Raw genomic sequence first — 24,823 nt, 5'->3', positions numbered from 1 at the left:
GGGCAAATCCTGGAAAGCCTCACAAAGCAGAGATGGGGGGGGGAAAAGGGATGAAGTGATCAAAAAAAGGCTTTCTAGGGATTCTGCTGGCTCGCATGGATTTGCTCTCTTTTCATGGCTCATCCACTGCTTACTGAGGGGCAGCTTCTGCCTCTGCCACCCCAGAAGGGCAGGCAGGAGGTTTGCAGAAGCATGCCCTGAGCAGAGGAGATCCAGAGCGAAAGCTAAGCCACGTTCCAGCTCCCCTAGGACATCAGTCCTCCTGTCTCCACCAGCTAAGATGGAGCAAGGGAGATGCTGTCCCACCTGGGGTACCCACCCGCTTGGGTACCGGACCCGCCTGGGTCCGATGCCACAGTGCTCTCATCCTACACCAATGGCTCAATCCAGGTTTTTTGCTTCCCGGTGGAAGCCAACACCTAGAGTGAGGCTGGGAAACCATAAATCTGGGCATCGCAGACACCAGATTGCTTTCAGCAGCCACGCTCTGCACAGAGCTCGGCGATAAGTAACAAAAAGTCTGCGCTTTGCACCGCTGATTTCTTGTCTGGGGATGCATAAAACCTGGGAGATGACAGATTGGCACCTCGATCCAAGAGCATCCCTGCGCTGGCTCTGCCGGAGAGGCGGATAAACAAAGGCAGCTTTTCCCAGCGTCCACAGGCAGCTGCCACTGTGCAATGGGGGGGGGGGGGGGGGAACAAAAGAGGTCTGCACCGCCGGGATCTGCAGGAATGGGATGCTCCCAGCGCCATCCCGGCCCCTTTACGCTGTTGGGACCCAGAAGGAGATGGGCCATGGCTCCTTGGTCACCTCCCATCCCTCAAGGTCTCCTTGCCACATGCCCAAACCACTCGGCATTGAACAGGGAGGAGGAAATCATCCCAGTTTTGGGCACAGAGCGGGTCAGCCATCCCAGCAAAGAGCTCTGTGATGGTTTGGACCAGGCTGCACTGGGTGCCAGCACCCATCCAAATCCCATATGGGACTGCACAGGCAGAAGAGTCTGAGCACCAGTCTGACGGTACCCAGGGATTTTGTGAGATCAAGTAACTGGTAGGAAGGTTTTCCGATGTGGTTTCTTAATTCAGATGGCCCCACCACTGGCAAGGACCGGTGGGTGCTCACCAATGCTTGGTCGTGACAGCAAGGGAAAAGGGAATGTCCTGGGAAGCACCAACTTGAGGATGTTTACAAGAGGAAAACAAGAGTTGAAGACCAATGCTGCAGCACTGAAACACCCAAGTCCTGGTCCATCTGTACGTGGGTACACGCTGGTTGTGTTCGTTTGGCTTTGTGAGCTCAGAACAGCCTAAAGCAGCTGGAATAACACTGCCCTCCTTCCCCAAAACACTGGTTGGACCCCTGCACCTCATCTCCACCAGCTTTCCAATCACTGCTGCCCTATTTGTGCCACATCACTTTGTTGCTTGAGAGCCCCAATGCTGGGCTTCACCTTGGAAGAGCTGCAAAGACCCCAAAATCAGGGGTTTGGAAGTGCCAACAAGAGCACCTCTAGCTCCCAGGTGCCACATGGATTGTTTCATCAGGCTACCACGGCAAATCCCTTGGGAAGAGGGAAAACAAGGCAGGAAATCACCTTTGCCAGCCCAAAGTTGAACAACCACCACTCAGGCTGTGGGGAAGCCTGCTCCCCATTCCCAAGCACCATCTCCCAGGGCCCACCAGCACCCAGGGAGGGGACCAGTGAAGGGACGGTGGCACTGCCCCCCCCCCCCCCCGGGGCTTAGCCAAGGAATGCTGGGGGCAGCGTTGGTGGGGGGGAGCAGCCGCGGTGGCGGCGGCGCTGGGAAGGGAACCAGCTGGAGAGCCGCAGCCTCATGAAATAATGAAATGCCAAACCAACCCCTGCATCTTCCACAGTCTCTCAGGTCACCTACCAGATTAGGAGGCCTGTTGCTAAGGCAACCATATCTTGCAAGTGCTAGCTGAACTTCCCCATCGTTTTTAACCCTTTCGAGAGCAAAAAAGAGGGGGGGGGGGGGGAATAAAGAGGGGAAAAAAGGAGAAGAAATGCATGAAAAATACATATAAAATAAAAGGGTGACGCCGACGGTGCAGCCCATGGGAGGCTGGCGGAGGCAAAGGGGGGGTGGCTGGGCAAGGGAAATAAAAGAAGAGGCGCCCCAGCAGCCACCTCCCGCGCTGGCTCCATTCCAGGAGGCTAATAAAATTATTTGGCATCCGCGCACGCACACGGATGAGCCCCAGCAAACTTTGGGATGCGCCTGGCACGGCAGCGGGGACACGGCGGGGGGGGAAGGAAAAGGCAACAAAAAAGTGAGGTTTATGCATACGATAATGGGGGCAAACAAAGCAAAAATGGAACTTTTCTGTTTACTCCCCCCTTTTAAACACAAGCCCCTCACAGACGCCGGGCAAGCCCCGCTGTTGCGGCGAGCAGCCGGCAGCCCGGCACCGCACGGAAGGGGACAGATGGCCGGCGCTGTGCCCGGCAGCCACGTCGGGATGGAGGTGATGGGCGCCCGCGGCCACCCTGCCAGATCTGCTGCAAGCAAGGGCCTGGAGCATCTACATCATACACACACGGCTTTTACCCTGCACCGATACCCCTCACCAAGCAGTGATCACATCCCAGGGGAGTGATGGGGACCGTGGTCACCTCTTCCAGGAGGATAAAACCCCATTTTGCACGCACACGAGCAGGGAGCAACGAATAGCTGGGAAAACAGAGGCCTGCGAGCAATAAGGAATCGTGAAAATAAAGGAGCGAGGCGATGCACAGGCAGCACCAGGGGAAGGAATGAGGAAAAACAAAAAGAAAACAAGGAGGGAGGGGAGGGAAAAAGGCATGGAAACGAGGAGAAAATGTGGAGCGGCATAAATGAGGCGCGCGGGGGGAGGCACGGCAGCACGTGCTGCCTCCTGAGCACGGGCATCGCACGCGGATGGCTCCTGCCCAGCGGGGTTAGCATCACACTGGGGAGCAAACTGGACACAGGGAAAGGGGCTCCCATCCCCTTGGGGTAGTATTTCGGTGTGGGGTATCGGCTCTGCCACCCAGCACACCGTCATTCCCTTGTTAAGATCTCCTTGGGAGAGAAAAAGCCTCCGCTAGCACCGCTGTAAAGGATGCTCAATGGCAAATGCTGAAGGGATCTCCCCTTTTCCTACCCTTCTTAAGGTCAGGGTGGGGGCAGCACGTGACAATTCCTGCTTAATTCCCCCCCAAAGATGGAAACTTGCTCCCAACGCTGCCTTATTCCCACCAGCATGCTCCAAAATCATCATAAAGAGAGGTGTGAGGGCCCATGCAAACCCAGCCCTGCTCTGGGGCTGTGGTGAGATGGGCTGCTGCCATTGCTGCCAGGCTCCGGTCCTGCCCTCCGACCTCGTCCCCATGCCAGCACCCCTGCATGTTGCCAAGTGGCTGGCAGGAGAAACTTAATTAGCCATGTCCATCAACCCCAAACATCTGTAACCAGCAAAATTTACAACCAGAAATAAAGAGGAGTGACCTTCGCGGTGCTGAAAGACAGTTGGGTTCTTGTATTACAACGGTAGGGACAGGCAAAATTCATTATCTCTAATAGCCGTCCTTATAACCAGATTAAACACAAAGGCAGCAATTCCATATTCCCTGACCTGCCACCGTCCCCATCCCAAGCAGAGGGGACCTCCCCTCTGCTGCAGCACTGCTCACACAAACCCCACCGCTGCTAATTCAGCTGACGTTTATGCATGTGGCATCTCCATCCCTCTTACCAGGGAAAGACAATACCATGGCCCATCCCACCCCACTGGGCTGGGGACACACAGCTGGGGTCACAGCCCTCCTGGTCCTTCTCCAAGGAGATGCTCAGCTCCCTCGCGAGCATCCCAGGGTACCAACGGTGAACTCCCCACCGCACCAGGGATGCTGTGGTGGTACCCAGAGCAGGGATGCAAGGGAAAAAACACCTATCTTCAGCACACAACCAACCAGAGCCTGACCCTCCAGAAATAACCATCGCCATGTCCCAGTGAATGCATGTTCCCAAGCATGAGGGGTTGTGTCTTGAAGATGCAGCCAAAGCTTTCACCTCCAGCTGTGAGATGCATTCAGTGCCAATCACCAGCCGAGGAGCAAGAGCCTGTTATTTTCATCAGAGGATGTTCTCTGTGGGGACCTTTCGCTGCCAGCCAGCAGAAACAAGCCACTGGAGACAACTTGAGCCTCCTAATGGCTGTTTCTTCACTGGCCCCTGCGCCAGGGCAGCTCCTTCTCTAGGAGATGAGCACCAGTGGGTTTCTCCCATGCTCAACAGCAACAAGTCCGACTGCTTGGAAAACACTTAAGGTGGGGGAGGAAGCTCCAAATGGACCATGTGGATGGTGCACGGCGCTGGAGCAGCGGTAAAAGTTGAAATTAATTAGCTGGCAAGATGACAAAGAAGCCATTGTGCAGCACGGTGGAGCAATCCAAGTACAAAGGCTTTATATAAGTCATGTTGAAAACTCCTTGATGACTGCAGGTAAGGACGGACAAGCTGTCAGGACGTGCCATGACACCCTGAAGGGCTCTGGGACAAGCAAGTAAATGTGCTGTTACTGACGAAACAAGCACTGGGTGCTCCAGCCTGGACCTTCTCTCCAAAGAAGACTGGCATAGGCATGAAGCACCTAGGTGTTGTTGGTGCTGCGGTGCCCAGGATAAAGCAAAATGGGATGGTTTGGTTTTTTTTCCATGGAAAACTGCACTTGGGCTGGGCTGGAGATGCCCACGTGCAATATGGACCAGTGACTGCTTCCCTGTGAGCTCCCACCTCCATCCCCAGCCATACCCCCCCAAGCACACACAGCATGCTGAAAGCACCCCTCATGAGAGCAAGCATTCCAAAGCGTGGCTGCCCCTGCCTCAAACCAGACCCCAAGAGGGTCTTACAAAACCAGACCTACCTCTTGTGTAACAGAAAGACCCAGCTAAAGGGTGTCCATCACCAACAGGCAGACCCACGTTCTGCTCCTTGGGAAGAACGGGCACCCTGCCCTGAGCCACTGGGACACAGGAGTGGGACAAGAAGGGATGCAGCTGTGATGATGCGGCTGCTGCCGCCAGCCATAACCTTCCCTCTTCACCTCCCCATCCCACAGGCAGATGGATGGTGGTGCAGGGGGAGGCCGGCTGTGACGCAGAAAGGAGGAGGGAAGCACATCTCCCTCCTCATCCTCCTCACTGCAAGCACCACTCCCAGGCAGGGGGATGTGGAGGCTCAGGCAGCCCCTGCGCCCCACAGGCTGCCCTTATCCCAGTGGGGCTCCCTCCAGAAATGGGTACACGCACCCAGTGAGGGCCAGGCAGAGCAGGAGGATGCTCTGTTGGGCTTTGGCAAGGGAGCGGAGCCAAATGAGACACTGCAGCCTTATCTGCCCACCCCAAACCAGCCTCGAGGAAGCGCCCTGCCCCCTTCCCCAGCATACACCACCTTTTTCACTTAAATAAAAAGCAAAACACACCAACCCAACAAACCAGGCTCCCAGCTCCTCCCCTGCCCTGATGCTGAGCTGCAAAAGCACTGCTTGGGGCAGGCAGCAGCTCTGTGCCTGCTCTGGAGGGAGAGCCAGGCACTGTTGGCTCACATGGGGGTGATGCAGGGGCATTTTTTTCCTTATGGTTGCCAGAAGTTAATAGATAAGTAAAGCCAAGGGTTGGGAAACCCTCAGTGCAAGCCTGGAACTAAGGCCAACCACTTGGTGGGCACTCGGTGCTGGACCAGATGTGATGGCAGAAGCATGTGTGGGAGCTGGGGCAGGAAGGGGGCACAGAAGAAAACCCACATCAGGACGGAGGGACTGGCTTAGGGCTGCTGTGCCCACTGGGAATGCCATGGGATGCCAGCACCTACGCCATGCTGGGAGTCAGAGGTGCTGCAGTGCATCCTTGCAGCTAAACAATCCCAATTATAGGTGCAGACTCAGCCCTGTGAGACTGTGAGAAACCAGCCCAAATCCAGGGAATAAACCCCACCCCAAGCCACGTCTGAGGCGAGCAGAAGGGGCGGCGAGAGCTCATTTTCACTACAGAAAGCCACCGCACCCCAGGAGGAGAGGCACCAGATCAAATGTTCAAGGGTTGATGCAGAAACATTAAGGAGGGGGGAAAAAATGGGAAAGAAAATGTTAGCTTAAGACACAGCCAGAGGTCTTCCTTTGGACTTTATCTCGAGGCGGCAGGCTGCAGCGGCGCTGCTCGCACACACACAGACAGACAGACGGACCCCACAGCCTCCTGCCCAGCCTGGGGGACACAGAGGTGGAAATCACCTTGCTAAAAGCCACTGGTTGTGGTGGTGATGGCAATGGAGGAGGAAGGGTAAGGCAGGCTGGAGGGTACCTGATGGCTGGGTGTGAAGCGCTGCTCTGCCATGCTGCCCCAAACACACAGGCACAGGCACATGCACCTACATCTATCTGCGTCCATATGTAAACCTTAATTCTCCATATTGCATGGATATAATTGCATATATAATCACATATATATATATATATTGCTTAATGCTGATACTAACAATCTCCATACACGTAGCATTAAACTCAGGCAGGAGGCTGGGCATTTCTCCTCCAAAAACTACACGATTTAAATGCACAAACCTGAGACAAAAGAAAAGCTGCCTTTACCAAAGGGAGCTGCACAAACCTTACCCAAATACCCCCAGGCAGCCTTCTTACTCCACCCAGGCGCAGGGAATGGGTATCACTCCTATGGGATGCAGGGATGGGAGCAGGGAGGTGGCAGTGGGGAGGCTGTGTCCTGGCACACATGTGGGAAGCAGCATTCAAAATCAGCATTGCTGTGTTTTGGAAATCCCCCCACCCGACTGCTCAGCTGCAGCTTTGAACTCGGCTCCTGGCACTTGTGGCCACAAGCAGGAGTTGTGAGAGAAGAAAACAACAGAACCCAAAGCAAGGCAGAGGCGAGGTATTTGTTTACTTGCAAAGAGCTGGGTTTGCTCCCTGCCAGCATGGAGGAGAGTGCTGCTTCCACCCCACAGCCCCTGGTGGGTCTCCCCATGGGAATCTGCAGGGTCAGGACTCTCATGGAAAAGCTGCTGGGAAATAAGGTGTGGGGGGGAACATGTGGGTTGATCAGAAGCCTCAGTAGGAGTTTCAAACCTGACCCACGAGGGGGATGCTGGTGAAGCAGCGGTGTGATGCTCATGGGGATACAGCCTGCTCTGTGGTCCCCGTGGGCAGACCCCAGCACTGGTTGGGATGCGCATGAGCTGCTGTGGGTGCTGCGCTGCTCTCCCCCTGCCATCCCCTCTGCTCATAAGGACCAAACGCCGTTGCAGTGGGTCCCCCACCTCTTCTCTAGCACACACACCCCCCCCCTTCACCGAGGGTTTTGCACAGCCGGGTGCCATTTAGGTGGTGCCAGCTCAGCCACGGGGCCATGCACGGTGAAGGAGGAGTCAGAGCCGGAGCCCTCCGCCAGCTCCTGAGCCCCGCTCCAGCAGCTGTTTCCAATAGATCCAGGGACAGCTTTACAAGAGAAAAACCGGGAACAAAAGGTAGGAGAAAATCCAAGTTTCCAAGGTAAGGAAGGAAATGATCAGGAGAACAGGAAAGCCTCACTCGTACCCAATACATGGCGTCCTGACCTAACGAACCTCCCCACTGCCCGCTGCAGCGGCACGGGGAGCCCCCCCCGCCCCAGTACAGCCCAGCCCAGCACAGCCCCTTTGTTCCTGGGAAGAGACCCCAGAAAGCAGGGGAGGGCAGGGCTGCGAGCTTTGTGCTCGCCCACAGCCGAGCATCTGCCAGGGGCGTTCGCTCCCGCCGCGGTCCCCTCGCCGGCCTCACCGCGCTGGCCCACGTGGCCGCGGCGCTGCCGGGGCAAACAATGGGATGGCGCGGGCTGCTCGCCATGCAAGGCCTTCCTCCCCATCATCATCCTCCTCCTCCCTGCTGCAGGCTTGGCCTGCCATCGAGGAGGGGGTTAGAAACAGAACACAGAAAACCTATAGATAATAAGACTTGGATCTGCCCTGCTGGCGCGCATCGGTGAGGGCATGCTGAATTGCGAACGCCAAGCGGGGTGATGGGGATGGCACAGCACCCAAACGCACACCCCGACATCCACGAGAACAAGAGGTCCCCGACTGTGGCTCAAGCCATCCCATTGTCAGGCAGGACGGAAGAGATCCTCCTTCTCCTCCCGTCCCAACCCCCGGCTTTTCCGGAGAAACCCCTCCCGGATCGGATCCAGAGAAACTTTGCATCTTCACACCATTTGTTGACACAAAATCCATCCCCTGCCTTACTTTTGCAGAGGCACTCGGGGTGGGGTAGAAGGGGGGGAACGTCTGTTTCCATTTGAATCTGTCAAAATTAGCATTCAGTAATTAAAAATCACACCCTTTCTCTTAATAACCTAACCAGCATGATACAATCAGGTTGTGCCAACTCTTTAATCTAATTGACTAATTACAGATTTTAATTTAGTCAGTTACTGAACAACTGTTGACAATTTGTTTTCATTAGGGACAGAACAGGATAAATATTTAGGCTCCCCAGTCAAAGACTAAGACATAAGCTCTGGGCTCTGACCTCCAGTTTCACGCCGGCGCCTTCTCCATCGGCATCACCCATGGAAAGGTGCTGCTCTGAACCACCCCGATCCCACCACTGCGCAGTGGGAAGCACAGCGGCAGAGGTTGCCTTGTCCCAATAGCCAATATTGTTTAAAACAGAGCATTAAACCAACCCAGCTTTGCACAGCACCGTGGTAAAAGGGGGGTTTAAGGGATGCTCAGGCTCGTGGGCAGGATGCGCACACCAGTACCTGGAGCTGGGAGGGAAGCTGAGCCCAGTGAGCTGCTGGGAGAAGGAATTTGTGTATGTGTTTTGTGTATTTCTTTATAGTGATGTGGAGCCTTGCCGCTGCTCCTGGCAGCCTGCCACTCCCGAAGGAAAACTCCTCTCTTTGGTTATCTACCAGGGAGCCCTGTCCCTGCAGAGCGGGGCTGGATAGAGCCCAGATGGAATGCAATCCCACATGGAGATGGGATGAAGCTGCATGTTCTGCCATGCCCAGGGCTCAGGTAATATTCGTGGGGGCTCCCATGGACCACACAAAGCTGTTCCCATCCCCTGTCCTTGCGCTGTGCCAAACCTACCCCAAAACCACCTGCTCTTCTGTGCAATGCGTTTCTAATGCATGTGCTGCAAAGGGCATATGGCAGAAGAACTCATGGACCACCACCACCAGAGAAGAACTCATGGACCACCACCGTCACCACAGAAGCATTCATGGACCACCACCAGCATCACGCTTGCTGGTCCCACTCACACCCTATGCAGCCATGGGTGCCTACAGCAAGAGTCTCACAGCCTTTGCTGGTCCTGGAGAGGGAAGACAGCCTGGTACAGGAGAGGTGACAGTCACCTCGTCGCCCAGGTGCCACCAACATCATGAGGTGGCCACACAGACACCAAGGAGCAGAAGATGCTCTGACAACAGGGAGATGTCTCTCTGAAGCCTGGGGACACTCAGACATCAGTGCCAGGATGGGGCACCTGTCCTGCATCCATCCAGGTCACAATGGACACATCCATCAGAAAAGGACCATTTTCCACACCTCACCTCCAAAGCGTGCTAGGAGAACACTTACAGCAGTGCAATGACTGGATTTGGGGTTCAAACTCCAGCGCCTAGGTGACACTCTCAGCCAGTACCTCCAACAGGCCAAAACCCTTCCAGATCACTGGGTTTCATCTCATCCCCCACCAAGCATGCTAATGCAAACAAGCCCATATGTTATGTCCATCCATCTCCAGAGGCTTCAGAAACCTCTTCAATAAGACCTCAGTCCAAGAGGAACTGTTTCAGATGTGGGGGGAACGCAAGAACCTTGCCTGTCCCCAACCAGGATGGAAGGACACGAGCCCCAAGCACACCACCTTCTCCCAGAGCGGCAGCGAGCACCGCCACTGCAGCAGAGCATCCTTCCAGACCCAAGTTAGAAAGAACTGCAGCAGCTTTCCAAAGTTAAAACAATAAAATCAATACTTTACATTAATGGCAAGCTGAAGCCACCACTCCATACATCTTACACTGCAAAAACAGCATCTCAAGTGCTCCCAAGTGTGGGTCCTTCTCAGGGGAAAAAGCAGAGGAGGGGAAGGATGCAGTCAAAGTCTCCAGAAGCCAAAGGCTACCCTGATTTTTCTCCCCTGCACACTGACACTCGGAGCTGGCCGCGCAGGCAGAGCAATACCACAAAAAGTATGTAGCAACAGTCAACTAGATTTAAGTTCATTTTCTATAGCTCGAGGCCAAAATCGACTGAAGTGGTTCTGGTGATCAAGTTTTCTGCAATTCCCCTTTCTGTGTATTAGCTCTTTGACAGAAATTCACTGCGGTATTTAAACTGGCAGTCATCACCGCTAACTCAAATTGTATTGGCTTTCATGGCGTTGAAATGCTCAACTGCGACCAGCCATCGGCCAATTCCCAGATAACGCCGCGGCTGAAATCCCCTGTCATGCTGAGCGATCCCGTTGCAAGCTCGCCGGCTCCAGGAGCGTGCCGGAACACCGGCACTCTCACCATGGGGCTTTGCCCAGTGTAGGAGCACAAGTCAATGGCTACGGGTTGAGTTTTAGGAGTTGATGGTGGTTTTAACTTGGATAAACTCTTTGGATACTGGTGGGAGAAGCTGATTAATAACCCTCCAGACAGCTCAACTTGTCAGCTGCATTAAGACTCGCGGCCGTGCTGGAGATGGAAGGAAAAGAGAAGCACGGTTGTTCCTCATGCCTGCTCCAGGTGGATCCCTGCTTCCATCACCCCTTTCCAACAAGTCCCAGCAGCCTTTTGTCCCAGCTTAAGAGAAAAACCTCAGGGGAAAGGTAAAACCCAATATCCCTAAGCCGCTGCAAGAGCCCATGGCTTTCAAGGGTCTCCCAAAAAAGAAGGGTGGGATTTTTTCTTCTGCTTTTAATCTTGCCAAGCAGTTAAATATTAAAAACTGGAGGGGAAGCTGGCAATTTGTCCTGCTGTTCCTAACAGTTTTCATACGGTTGCACTGGGAGATGAAGTGGAAGTGATGCAGCATGCAAATCCCACTGTTAGCACCCCACTAACAAGGCGCACCATCCGCTTCCCGAAGATGTGTCTCCCAAGCCAGCACCCCTGTGGCTATGACAAGCCCTGGTGCTACCACACTGCTCCTGGACCATCCCTCTGTTTTGCCCTTCAAGGAGCATGGTAAATACATCATCTTTGGGTAAATAAAACCATACTTTGGGCAAAACCCAAGCTGGCTATGCAAGAGCTTGCCCACCGTTGGCCAAGTGCAAACAGAATGTCCTACCAATCTGGGGCAAGACTTGTACTGGGATACTTTGAACCACAAACACCATATAAAGCAATTCATGACTTACTGGTCCAGCCCCACTTGGGGCTTGGACCCTGCTTCAGATGTCACTCACTGCTGATGGGTTGCATCCCAGCTCCAGGACCCATCTGCAAGGCTGGCCATTGTGTTTACAGATACCAGGATCCTGCCCTAGCATGGAGACCGGTGAGAAACAAGGCGCTATTCACACTGCCCTGGTTATCATTGCGTTCTTTGGTCAATATTTAAGTTTTGGCTGGGCAGGTCCCTCGCCCTGTAAAGCACACGCTGCGCTGGGAAAACACCGCTCCTCACAGCGGGATTGTGCCATGAGCATCCGCCACCGGCCACGCCAGGGAGAAGCACAACCCCTGCTTGGAGGGCGAAACATGCCCCAGGAAACCAAACCAGTGCCACAAGCCAAAGCAAAGGGGAGTGAAGATCTTCTTTCAAGTCCTCGTGGTAAAACCCGACAGGTGAAGGCACTTGGGGCTGTTACAAAACTGCGCTACACCGAGAATTACAACCAAGCGGGATTGTGTCTATTTACAGTAAGCTTAAAGCAACGTGTATTAAAGAAGTTTATGTGAATCATCTAATGCACTCAGGCCCATTGTTAGAATTATTACCAAGCTAAAAAAAAGATTAATTTCTCTAAATACACTAAATCCTCAGACACGATGAGGAGACTGCTGTGAACAGAACATTACCACATCTTGGTTATTAATGCCGTCTTCACCTGCGGCTTTGCCACCCAAAGATCTACCTTTGCCTTGCTCCTGATGAGCCTCCTGTCCCAACCAAGCTCAAAAAAAAAACCCAAACAGACCAGAATCTGGCCCCAAACACCCAGAAGCACGCAGCTGATCACAGTGAGCCAAGCACTGGTTGTCAGCCCTGACCCTCAGTTCAGGAGTTCACCATCTTAATCCAGCCCAGTAAAAACAAATGATGCAGAGAGCAGCCATGGGGAGGGATGGACAGATGGACAGCCCCCATCTAACAAACAGCCAGACCCGCTTCCCACATGCTCCAATGGGATGGACACCTCCCCACCTACAAGGCTCTCCAGCAGCCTGGCACTGCCCATGCCCCAGGGCGACAACCACATCCAGTGCCAGCACACGGAGGACCCCAAGGCACTCACCCAGCGCTACTTGCCGGCAAAGCCTCGTACATCCCAACCCAGGCATGTCGAGGCAACGAGAAACTTGGGAAGGGAGGGAAAAATGGTTTCCATACCATAGGCTCCCAGGAGCAGACAAAACCAGCTCCTGCTACAGGGTTTAAACTCACTTGACTAGGGTCCAAGCAAGCAGCCAGGTGACTAATCCTTTGATGCAAATTCCTCCCGACGTGTGCGGGATGGGAGCAGGCAGACAACCCATCGCCCACCGGAGCCAACATGCCATGCACCCTCACCAAAGGTGCGTCTTTGGGAGGCACCTCAACCCCAGGATCCCCACCCCTGGGTCACGCTAACACCTTACAGAGAACAACCCAAAATACTGATGCAGGAGATGCCCACCATCAACCAAAGGGGGGGCTGCAACACCATCTTCAACAAGCAAACACCATGCTGGTCTCAAGCGGGGACTCAGACAACCACGGATGCCTCCAGCCATTCCAAAGGCAAGGAGATACCAAGTGGGGCATTCAACAGTGTTTGGGGGAATCTCCACCCTCCTCGCCACCCCAACCGAGGCATCCTCAGCACGAAATCTCTCACCATCGACCCTCTAGCAAACGCTTTGTTGTCCATTGCCATGCAAAAGCGCTTCGTTCTACCAGTAGCCCGAATGCCTTTAAGTGCTTAAGATAAGTATCTGGGCTAATTTACATAATTGCAACGTTATGAAATACTGTTCAGTCAAACCAGAACGTTGTCGGTTCATAAAAACCCACCCTCGGTCTGTTCCACGCCGGCTCCGGGTGAGCGGAGGAGCCGGAGCTCCTCAACGCCGTCATTACCGCGAGGATTAGAAACTTGTTACTCACGTAGTCATGAAAGGCTTTCGCTTCACTCGAATGCTCACAAGTGTCTCGCCTTTCGGGAGCTGCGCAGTAAAGGTCCCAAAACACGCTGCGTGGTGGAGAGAGGCAAACACAGGCAGGCAGTTACTCATCGGGGCTCACGCACCGGCACCGGGGGTCATTGGAGGTGAGCTGCTTCCCACCCCGGTGGGCCCATGGGAGGGGACCTCAGGCTGTGCATCCGAGCTCGGCACCACTTGGATCTCTGGAAGCGCTGCGGCCACCAGGATGGGTGTTTTAAGAGGCAAAAGTGGCCTTCGAGGGGTAACAACCACAGCACCTTAACGGCTTCTCCACCCACCACAGGCACCCCAAAGGCCCCAACACAACTTGGGCTCTCCAGGCGCGTCCAGCAGCCCTCCAGCCACCGAGCAGGAGGCTTTAGCTCCAGCCTGCCGCTTCCCAGCCCAACGCTCCCGGGGGTGTCCGGGGCGCTTCGGGGCTCGGCTTGCTGCTGACTCACGCCTATCACCGTGGCTTCACCCCCCACCGCGAGGGCTGCGCACCCCCGACGGTGCCCCCAGCTTAGACGGTCCCGTCACCGTCCCCCCTTGGTACTTACCACCACCAGGAGTGCAGGAAGCCGGGGGGCTCGCCCAGCGTGATGTTCTTCTCCCACCGGATCTGCGGGCGAGAGGAAGACGGGTTGGAGGGGGGGGGGGGGTGGGTGGAAAGGAGGGAATAGAGGGGTGGGGGGGTTTAGGGGTGGTCACGGGTGGGCGTGGGCCCCCACGCTCGGCGACCCCCCGGCGCCGCCGCCGCCCCGCGCAAGATGGAGGGCGGGCGTGCGTGCGGCGGCGCACAAAGGGCGCGGGGGGCGGCGGGGCTCACCTCGGACAGGAAGGTCTGCGCAGACTTCTGGGCGCCGACGTGCAGCAGGTACTCGTAGACGTACAGCGCCAGCCTGCAACAGCCGAGCGGCGCCCGTCAGGGGGGCAGCAACGGGAAAGGGAAGGAGGAGCCCCCCCCCCCCCCGCCCGCCCCGCACAAAGCCGCCCTCCACCGCCGCCCCGCTTCCACCTCGCACCCCCCCCCCCCCCTTCCCCGCTCCTCCCGCCGCCGCCGCCGCTCTTACTTCTCCCGCGCCTGCCCGTCCGAGGGCACCGCCGAGCCCTTCCCTTTGGCGAACATGGTCCGCGCCGCGCAGGGGGTGGCGGCCGCCGCCGCTGCCGGGAGCCGCTGTGCCCGCCGCGGAGGGAGCGCCGGGGGCTGTCAGAGCGCGGGCCGCCACCGCGCCCCCATCGCCCCGCGCCCGCCGCCGCCGCTCGCTGCGCCCGCCGCGCCGCTGGCCGCGCACCCGAGCGAAGCCACGCCCCCTCACCGCCGACGGGCGCTCGCCTCCGCCAATCAGCGCCGGGAGAGGGCGGGGCCGAACCGAGCCACGCCCCGCTCCGGAGGCGGCGGGCGGCCTCCCGCGGCGGGGAAGGAGGGAGGGAGAGCGGCGGCGCGCGGTCCTAGCGCCCCTCCCCTGCTCGGCCCGCTGGCGGCGGGGCTGCCCTGGCGCCGTGCCGCGCTATGGCCCTTTAAGGCGCCGGGCCGCGGCGCGCAGCGCACGCTGATTGGTCGGCGCCGCGGAGACCTCGCAAGGGGGGGGCCTTGAAACCGCCCGCCGGGCGGGGAGGGAGGGAGGGATGTGAGGGGAGGAGAGGGGGGGAGCGCGTCGGTGGGGCCGGGCGGGAGGCGGGGGGAAGCGGGGACCGCCTCCGGCCCCGCGCTGCGGGCGGGTACCGCCGGGCCCTCGGCCTGGCTGTGGGGAGCCCTAAGGGGAGCCTGGGGCCGGGCTCCCCCCCCAGCTGCCAACTTGAGCGCCTCTGGTAACGGGGCGAGGCTTGCGGCGGGGCCTCGCTGCCTGCCTGTCTTCGAGGCCCTTAAAAACAACGGGGAAACGCGCCCCGTCGGGGCTCCTCTCGCCGGCGTGTCGGGCAAGGGCACCCCTGTGTTAGGAGGCTGGGCTCTGCACCCCTCATCCCACCGCGGGTGGGAATTCCCTGTGGGAATGTAGGAGCAAACTAACCCGGGCTCCCTGCTTTTAGTGACAGGTTACGCAGGACCAGATGTTGGAGCAGCACAAAAATAAGGGCTTCAAAGAGCTCTTCCCCTTGCCCCAGCCTTGCCTCTGTGTCCAAAACGGCGAACAGAAAGTGGCTGGGATGGAGGCTGTGTGCTGGGTAAGGCTGTGTGATCAGATAGGTGAGACTGAGAGGTTAAACACATTGAGCCTCATCCTGCCAACACTGAGGAGTCTGAACATGGCTTTATGCGCCCGGCATCCCTCCTGTAAGGGCAGAGAGGCCCCTGAAGGCGGTGTGGGGAGCCGTGGGGCGGAGGAGTGCCTCCTGGGGCTGTGCGTAGTGCTGCTGCGCCCCGTGGGAATGTTCCCGGCCGTAGGGACCTGCCTGAGCAGGGCCAAACTCGCTTTAAAGCACGGCTTAAAGCAAGCCGTGGTTGGAAAAGAGATCTCCTGGCAATGTGGTAGGTGGGGAAGGATCAAGACTTGGAGGCATCCTAGATCTTTGCTTTGGAAAGAGGAAAACTGGTGTTTCACACCAGGTTTGGTTTGCAGGGTGATGGTGGAGATGACAAGACAGGTGTTAAGAGCTATGCTCTTGTGCATGCCTCTGCAGCAGAGACCGGAGGGCCAGGCCAGACAAATCCCAGACTTTGTGTCTCCGGAGCCTTTGCATCCTGCTGCTGTGCTGATGGGCTCAAAAATAACTGGGAGCTCCCGTGGGATTGAGGCTATGGGATGAATCAGACCCTCCAGCAGCGCTAAATGTCCCTGGTTCAAAACAGTACTCTCACATTCTATACCCTCTGCACCAAGGTGGGAAGCATTAATGCTGCTGCCATGGTTGGTGCCATGCCCTCTGCAGCTAAAGGACCTCTCCTTGCGCAGGGTATTCCCTGCCGTGCTCCTCACTGGGAGCTTGTTTGCTTTGAAGTCGTTGATTTTCTGGGATAGGTGAGTGGACAAAACACAGCCACCTCCTCTCCCAGCCCCTGGGACATGAAGCTAGCCCAGGGAAACACGCTGGGAGCCGGGCTCTCCCATCTATAGGTGCCTTCATCAGTCTGCTTGCAGGTCACCAACCAGGAAGGGAGGACACCTCCGAGCTGCTCTGAGTAGAGACAGCCTGGGGGAGCTGGGAAGCTGCTTCATCCTCCCTCCTCTCCTCCAGACCAGCTCCAGTTCTTGGCTGTTGCTAGGGGAGATGGAGAAGAGCAGTTTGACGGAGAGCTTCCCATAAGTGAACCGAAGGGAAGTAGCAATACTGCCATCCCAGGGTGGCACAGCCCGACCTGCCACATGCCAAGTGTCAGCACAGTGAGGGTGGGAACTGCTGGCCCGGGTGAATCCACCGGCGACCTGATGATTAGAACAAATTACAAGCTGGTGCTTTGGACCAACTCAGCCCGGGTTCAGAAGGGAGGCTAATTTCATCTCATCACCACCGCAGAACGCAATTAAATGGCTCTGCAAAGTTCTAACGCAAGTCACGGCAGGAAACTCGGGGAGAGAAATAAATCCCCACACCCAGAGGCAGCCGCTCTGTCTAGCCGAGTCGCAGGAGGACATGATGTTGGCTACCGAGCACTCCCAAGCCTTGGAGGTCTCCTTTCCTTGGCCAAGCTTTCTCTTTGTCAGGAGTTTTACTTGGGTTGCAGCAATTAAGGCACCAGAAGTCATTAAAAACCCCAAACCGAGAGCTGCTTTAACCACCCGCCTGGGGATTTCTCCCAGCCATTAGGGTGTATTGCAGAGTACCCATCCAGCAGGATGACCCAGGAGACCCTGCTCCATGCCCAAAGGCAGGAGAAGGTGCTGGGTACCCACAGGGAGCAAGCAGCATCCCCTGTGCACAGCCAGGGGAAGGCACGGAGGCACCAGGCTCTACCAGCAGCTCATGTGGGGCTGCTGTGGGATCCCCGTGGGCAGGCTCCCAGTGGGCAGGGATGCGCAGCAGGAAGGACAGGTTTGGGAAGGAGTAGCTGTGGGAAGAGTGGCCTGTGCACGTTGCATATTAATGCTCCGCGTGCTTTAATTGCAGCAGGGCCTATCGCGCGGGGCCATTAGCATGCAATGCGGAGGAACACGTATTTTTTGGGATGCCTGCCTGGCTCGCGGGCTCTCAGCCACAGGGAAAGGGAAGGGGGGAGCTGTGGGATGCAGGGAGAGGTGTAACTCGTCCCCTCCCCGGGGACGCCGCTGGAGCTGCAGCTCCTTCCTCGAGCCCCTGATTCATCCCTGCTGCCATCTGCTGCACCCTCGCTCTTCCCCACAGATGTCCTTCTTCCTTCCCCAGAAGGAGATGAGAGCCGGGGACGAGGTGCCAAGCGCAGCTTCAAACAACATCTAATAAAACACGGGATTAATGTCTCCTGACTGGTGCTCAATGGCTCTGATTAAGCAGAGCAGGATTTAATTAGCTTGTTTGGACTGCCTCGAAACCCGTGCCAAAGGTGGGGAGTCTCAGCGGCTCATCCCACCGACCACGAGCCGATGGGGACCTGCAGGTCCTTCCCCTGTGGAGCAGAGCCCACTGCTGTCCCACCGGCTCCTTCGGGATTCCCCTGACCATCCTCTGCCAGCCCCTTGGCTGTGCTTAATCCCAGTGGCACCCCTGGGGCAGGCACGGCAGGAGGATGGGTGATGCGGGTACAGGCAGGTTGGTGGCCCTGCCAAAGGGGTGCTTCTGGCTTCCCAAGCTGCGTCTCACCCTCCAAACCCTGTGCCTCCTGGCACAAGCCAAACTCGCCCTGCCGCCAGCGAGTCCTTGAATGTAAAGTAACCCTGTTCTCTCCCTGATTTACTACCAGTTGCTGGCTCCTCTCCTCTCCCTCCGCCCGTCTCCTTTAACCCATTTCATTATCTATGCTAGCTTAGGCTTGTCTACGTGGGAACATCACGGGGAAGTTGTTGCAAAATAGATGGGCTGTGAATGTAAAGCACGGCTGCTATTCACCAGCAGCTCGGATTCCTCACCGCAATCCTGCATGAACCTCGGCTGCAGGCAGGCATTGCAAAGAGCAGAGCAGGAGCACCCATGTGGGATACAGCTCCCAGGCTATGGGGAAGGCTGGGACATGGTGCTGCATTCCCAGAGCCAGCACTCCTGGGATTTCCACAAACAGAGGTAGAAGGCTCCAAAGGGGAAGGCACCAAAGATAAGAGCCAAGGAGCACAGACAACTTGTGAGCCCCAAACTTGCACTCCTGGGCGTGGGTTGGACTCTTGAGGCACAGGGTGAGCTGTGCAAAGGCAAAACCCAAAGTGTTAGACCCTGTCACCCCATTGTCCTGCCAGGGTCACCTCTGCCCACCTCCAACCAGTGCCAACCACTCTGGGTGAGTCTGGGCTGCCTGGTCTTCACCTCCCATGCTGCTAGCATCCACCTCCCTGCAAGGGACATCCCACCCCAAGCAAACCAGCACACAGGAGCTGTGGTGCTGCCCAGCCTGGCTCCTACCAGTGCCGGTGTCTTTGCTGTGCTGCGTCTGATCCTGCGCACTCCAGGAGCAGCTACGTGGGGACAAGCAGGGCACCGGCATGGGGTGAGGGTGCTGCAGGGGGTTACTGATAAGTGGTGCCTGTAGGTCTCTTACGGAGATAGAACAGCAGAGACACCTCCCCAGGGGGTTCCTGTGTGTCTGCACATCCCACAGACAATGGGATGGTGCCTGTCTTGGGGTTTCCTTGATCATCCCATAGGGATGGGCTGTGAGCTGCACTACCCACTGCCCGGTGCCATCCGTTCTCAAGCGAAGGGTCTCAGCCTTGCTGGGGTATCAGCGGTTGTCAACTGCCTCTGCAGCCAGGCAGAAACCCCTTTATCAACCACCTATCTGCAGTTTAACATCAGTGGTGGCCTTATCCCCTGCCCTTGCTGAGGCTCGCTTTAGGTGAGAAGCAGGCACCCAGCTGGTGTTATGGGAACCCAGTGCAGCCTCCTCGCCCTGTGCAGGAAGCGCCTTTGGGTCTTATCTCTCCCGTTTCTCCTCCAGGCTCAGTCTCTTATCTGTCACCTCTTCCCTCTGTCCCTTCCTGATAGGCACCACCGTCAGTGCCCCGCGCCAGCCCCTGCAATGGGCAGGAGCGTCCCTTTGGCTCTGTTTTCCTGGGATGCCCCATGGAGCGTGACCTTGGGTTCCAGAGCAGACGTTCCCCCTGCTGCCAGCGGCCCCATGGGTGCTTCCATCCCGTTGGATGCAGGATGCTGGGCTCACCCCCAGGCCATGGACCCTGCTCCCACACTGCACTGAGCACCCTTTTCCTACCTCAAAACCAAACCCATTTCATTGGCCCCATGCTTTCCTGGCTTGCTCCTTCACTTTGTTATATGGAAACGCTGTGACTGGCTCTCCCACTCCGACCTTCAGGCAGGGAGCGCTTCCCCATCCTGCTTTTACCCTTACTGTTTTAAGCACGGTCTCTTTCTCCCTCTGAGCGCTCATCATTCGTGTCTAGCCTGTGCAATGTGCTGACCCAGCACTCCTGCCCGCTCCTCCATCCGTTTTGCCTCCACACATAATGCACCTCCATAATCTCCTGAGGAAGGATGTGCAGAGCAGGGTCACAGTGCTGCATCAGGAGCTGTGATCACACAGGGTCCCTATGCACCAGCCCATGGGGCCCTGCTCCTGGGTTTTCCTCACTGTCCACCCCACTTCTTGGCCCAGATACCTTCAGGGATGTGGGAAACCCCAAAACATGTCATTAGGGGGCTGCCTGCAGGATGGTGATGCTGCTTTGTGATGCTCCTGCTGTGCTGGCCGGCTCACTGGCCCTTGGGACCTCTGTGCTCAGGCTGTTGAGAGCCTTCTCACATCCATGCCCTGGCTGCTGCCAAGTAGGAAGGAGGCAGGGACTTGTGACCACTTGCAACAGCCTGGGGAGGAACAACAGCCCAGATGTGGACAACAGCCCAGATGTGAACAACAGCCCAGGTATGGACAACAGCCCAGATGTGAATAGCCCAAATGTGACCACAGCCCAGATGGGAACCGTATCCCAGCTCTGACCATGCCACAAGCCAGGGGATGCTTCGTGCCAGTGCTGCTGCCCCACTGCCTCCCTCTACTCCCAAATCTCTTATCCTGCTGCTAGTGCAGCCTCTGGGGCTTTGCCATGCCCACAGCCCAGGTGCCACCACCCTCACACGGTGCCACCAGCATCATCAACCCATTTAAGCAACACAAGAGCCATCGCATCAGACCTAGATGGAGGTGTGGGCTGTAACTGCAAGACCTCATTAGCTTAATGAATGAATTTCAAAGCTGGGCTTTGGATGAGGTTTGGGCATACAGCAAACTCTTTGGGAGTGCCAGGTTAGGACATGGCCTTGGTGTCTCCAAAAAGCCTCGTCTCCTGGCTTCTGAGCGCAGTAACCACCAAACCAGGAGGTTCTCATAAAGGAAATCAGCAAAGACAACTACTTTTATGTGTGCGCTTAAGTATTTAGGTCAGTATTTTTAGACTAAATAGCCGTGGGTTGGTTCCTATCTTTTCACTTCCATTTTTCACACTTCAGCTTCATTTTCCTGAATCTGGTTGCACTGAAGCAGCAATCGGGTGTTTTCAAAGCTCTCACACCTACCAGCGCCCTGACCTCGCTGGCTATGAGCACAATTGGGGGCTCAATCCATCCCCCTTTGCCTTAAAGATATCCCTGGGAGCAAGCAAGGGAAGGGAGGGATGTGCTACGTGGGGGTCAGCTCTGAAAGGCTGTGGGGAGCCTTGCTGGTCCATACTGGGTATGGGGAGCACATAGCGCACAGCTGTGATTAAACACGATGGATGTGTGCATGGCTCCAATCCTGCACCCAGTGCCACCCAGGCCCAGGGACAGCCCCGGCCGCGCGCTGGGCGTTGCACCCTGCAGCCTGCTATTAAAAGCAAACCATCTAGAAGAGTCCTTCGGAGCGAAAGCAGCTTTTAAAGGAAACATTGGCAGCCTGGTTTGGCTTGCAGCAGCGCCTGCCTTGCGAACGGCCTCCAAAATTAGAAGAGGCTCCGAAACTTAGGATGGATGTTACTGCAGCACGGTGGGGAGGGGGAGAGAAGGGGAGGCTCCAACCCGCTGTGCTTCCCCTGAAATCAGGGTGCTGCTCCATAGCCCATCGAGACGCCCTTGGTTTGGGGGGGGGGGGGGGAAGATGGGATCGCTATGGGAATCAGCGCCTGGCCGGTGTGGAAGTCCTGGGCACGCACATGTGGCTGGGAAAAGCAGTGGTCTCTCTGTGCTAAACATGTTCCACGGGAGTGACGGGGATGTGCCAAAGCCTCTTCATAGCTTAGCTCCTAATAAACACGCTGCGGATGGGAAGCGAGCCCTTGGCTTTTCCTAGTGTAAGTGAGCAGGGAGCTCACCCCGGCCGTGCTCCAGCCCTATGAGCTGAGGGGACCCAGGGGGCACAGGGCACATCCCTGTGGGTCCCTGGGGTTGGGGCTGGGCTCCTGCCTGCTCTCCATTGCTCCTGGGGGTGTTTATCCTGGAATAAAGCATTCCTCCTCCCTGGCTCAACAGCAGCTTCACCTCCCAGGGTTACTCACAGATAAACTCCATAAATTTGGGGGACAGCCATTTTATCACTCCTGGCAGCTCCATGCTTTGCCTGCCACAAGGTGAAGCCAAGGGGGCTGGCAGGGGATGGAGAACCAGCTCCCGGGAGAGCTGGAGCATTGGAGCACTGGGTCATGGGATGGCCGTATCCTGCCCGGCTCCTGCTGCCTGCCTGGGGTTTGTGAGGCTTTGTTAGATGCAGGGAGGTGCGGGAGCAGGAAACCTCCTCCTCCTCCTCCTCTCTGCCTTGCCTCCATGGATGATTTATTTCGACACGCGACTCCAGCCTGTTTTGCTGCATCACTCCAGGCACTTTATTGCCTCCGGCCTGGGCTGGTGGCATCCCTGGTCCCAGCTCCATCTGCCCGGGAGCAGAGGAGCCCTCAGCCTGACACTGGGGCTTATGGGGATACCACAATGATCCCAGGGTTAGGGAGTTGGCCTTTCCCGACCTCCTAGAGCAGCTTCCCTTCTCCCAGTCCCTTCCCCAAACTGTCGCTCCAGCACTCCCAATCTTGGGCTGTTTAAGGTGCCCATCACTGGGGAGGATCCCTGTGCTTAACCATGCACAGGGACTATTCTGCTGGACCACCACCTGTAAGAAGAAAACCACCCTTCTTTTTGCCCTGCACTTACAAAGGTGCAGGGATCTATTCAATAGTCAATGTTAAGCTCTATCAGCCCTGGAAGCTGCTGAAGCGATGTGGCCCTTACTCACTGCTGGCAATTTGGATTTTGAATTCTAATTTTAACCAAACTATAGATTTTCTTATTTCCAGCTTGCTGCCAGCCCGATACTCCCTTTTCCCATGGGAAAACCAGACCCCGGGGCGTGATGACTGCCAGTGATGCTGGAGATGCTGATGGGGAGAGTGGCTCCCATCAGACTGGGGCACCTCACACCCCCTAAATAACTCCTCCATTCCACAGCCTTCCCAGAGCACAAAGCAGCGGCGAGAGGGGCTGGATTCGGTGTCGAAAAGCTCCCTATCTCCTAAAGCGCCTTTTTCCCTTCCCCAAACCGGCTGGCAGGAAGAGCCCCCTCCTCTGCTGGGCGCGATTCCCACACCTCAGCGGCGGTGGCGAGCGCTCTGCATGGCTCGCATTCCAATGAACTTGGCGCAGGAGCAGGCAGCGCCGGTGGGTGCTGCCACCCATCTCCCACCCCATCCCCATGGATAGCTTTGGGAACGGCTCCTTTGCGCGCTGCGGGGTTGGGGTTTCCTGTTTACCGGCGCAGATGTGCCGGCGGTTGATGCTGGAACATCACCGCTGCCGACACGCGTGGGGTTCGATGCCTTCGTGAGCCTGGCTAAAAACCCAGCTAGGAAAAACGCGGTTTGCGTAGGAACGGAGCAGCAGCAATCCGCTGGTAGCTGCTCTATGCGCATAATTAATTAAACTGCTTAATTAATAACACCGCGTTATTTATACAGGGCTCGGGGGTGTCCCCATGAGGCCGGGCGCGGAGTCCTGTATTCCCGGTCCATAGGCTGCATATTCAACACCCCCCCCCCCCCCCCCGGTCCTCCTCTGCCCCGGGGGCCGCTGGTGCGGGCAGGCATCGGGGCGGGCGGGCACAGGGACCCCGCGGCCGCCTCGCCGTGTGTGTGTGTGTGAGTGTGTGTGAGCCCCCTCCGCCAGGGGCCGCCCCCCCGCCGAGCAGCGCGGCGCCGCGCGGGGCGGGGCGCGGAAGGGGCCTCTTGAAACCGCCGCGCTCTGATTGGCGGAGCGCTGGCCACGCCCCCTCTCCCCCTTCTCTTCCCCCGCCGATAGGGGCCCGGGGGTGCCGGAGGGCTCCGAACCGCCGCGCCCGCCCCTGGACCGGGCCTCGGCCTTGGCGGCGGGATGGGCCGCAGCCACCGGAAGGCCGCGCCCCGGTGGGGCGGGCCGGGCTGGGCCGAGTGGGGCTGAACCGAGCCGAAGCGGCCGCGGGCACCGTGGGGAGCGGGGTTAGGTTGGGGGGGGGGGGAGCAGAGCGGCCGCTCGGAGCAACGGCGCCCCCTGGCGGCGCACGGCGGGGCTGGTACCGCGCGGCCGTCCCGGCGCGTTGTGCCCGTGTGCCCCCCCCGCCGGTGTCCTTGTGCTCCCCGTGCCCTGTCCCCATATGAGGCCCCCGGGGTGTCGCTGTCGCCGTGCACCCCAGGTGTCCGGTGCCCATGTGCCCCGCAGGGTGTCCCGCTGCTCCTGGACCCTAGGGCTGGCCCTGTTCTCGTGGCTCTCCAGGCCTGTCCTGTCCTCACGGCCCCCCCCGGGGCTGTCCATGCTCCCCCTCTCCTGCAGTCCCCACCTGCAGTGTCCACCACCCGCAGGCCTGTTCTTGGCACTTCACAAGCCTTCCGCAGAGGTCCTTGCTTCTCGCCGGCCTTTCCTCATAGAATCACAGAATCAGCCGGGCTGGAAAAGACCGTTAGGATCATCAAGTCCAGCCATTACCCAGCACTGCCAAGGTAATGCTGGTTACCGTTAGATAATGGCACCGAGGGACTTATCTACACGGTGTGTGAACGCTTGCAGGGACGGTGACTGCAGCCCTGCCCTGGGCAGCCTGTTCCAATGCCTGAGCACCCTCTGGGGAAGGAATTGTTCCTCAGCTCCATCTAAACCTCCCCTGGTGCAGCTTGAGGCCGTTTCCTCTTGTCCCATCCCTTTTTCCTTGGGAGCAGAACCCAGCCCCTCCTGGCTCCATCCTCCTGTCAGGCAGTTGTAGGGAGCGATAAGGTCCCCCCCTGAGCTTTCTCTTCTCCAGACTAACCCCCCCCCCCCCTCCAGGTCCCTCAGCCATTCCCCATCACACTTGAGCTCCATCAGCTTCCTCCTGATGCTCCCCATCCCGGCCGGACGCTGCACTGATGCCCCACATCA

The 24,823-nt window shown here is 57.4% G+C and overlaps 2 protein-coding genes across 5 annotated transcripts in view; both read right to left on the bottom strand.

Annotated features, from left to right (window-relative positions):
* Positions 1 to 14,659, bottom strand: part of SSBP3 (single stranded DNA binding protein 3) — a 55,188-nt gene extending 40,529 nt beyond the window's left edge. For all 4 annotated transcript variants that reach the window (XM_061451203.1, XM_061451201.1, XM_061451205.1 and 1 more), the window contains exons 1-4: positions 14,473 to 14,659; positions 14,229 to 14,301; positions 13,960 to 14,021; positions 13,362 to 13,446 (exon numbers count right to left, since the gene is read on the bottom strand). In XM_061451203.1, coding sequence (XP_061307187.1) covers positions 13,362 to 13,446; positions 13,960 to 14,021; positions 14,229 to 14,301; positions 14,473 to 14,528 — 276 coding nt within the window. In that variant the 5' untranslated portion in view covers positions 14,529 to 14,659. The remainder of the gene's footprint in view (positions 1 to 13,361; positions 13,447 to 13,959; positions 14,022 to 14,228; positions 14,302 to 14,472) is intronic.
* LOC133268295 (NADH-cytochrome b5 reductase-like) overlaps positions 1 to 24,823 on the bottom strand; it is a 131,542-nt gene that overhangs the window by 61,469 nt on the left and 45,250 nt on the right. The window lies entirely within an intron of this gene.

The sequence above is a fragment of the Pezoporus flaviventris genome, unplaced genomic scaffold, assembly GCF_033815535.1.
Source record: "Pezoporus flaviventris isolate CSIRO_AGI_PZ_B2104156 unplaced genomic scaffold, CSIRO_AGI_Pfla_v1 ptg000013l, whole genome shotgun sequence".
Taxonomy (NCBI): Eukaryota; Metazoa; Chordata; class Aves; order Psittaciformes; family Psittacidae; genus Pezoporus; species Pezoporus flaviventris.
The sequence above is the reverse complement of the archived record's forward strand: the minus strand, read 5'-3'. Positions and strand labels throughout refer to the sequence as shown.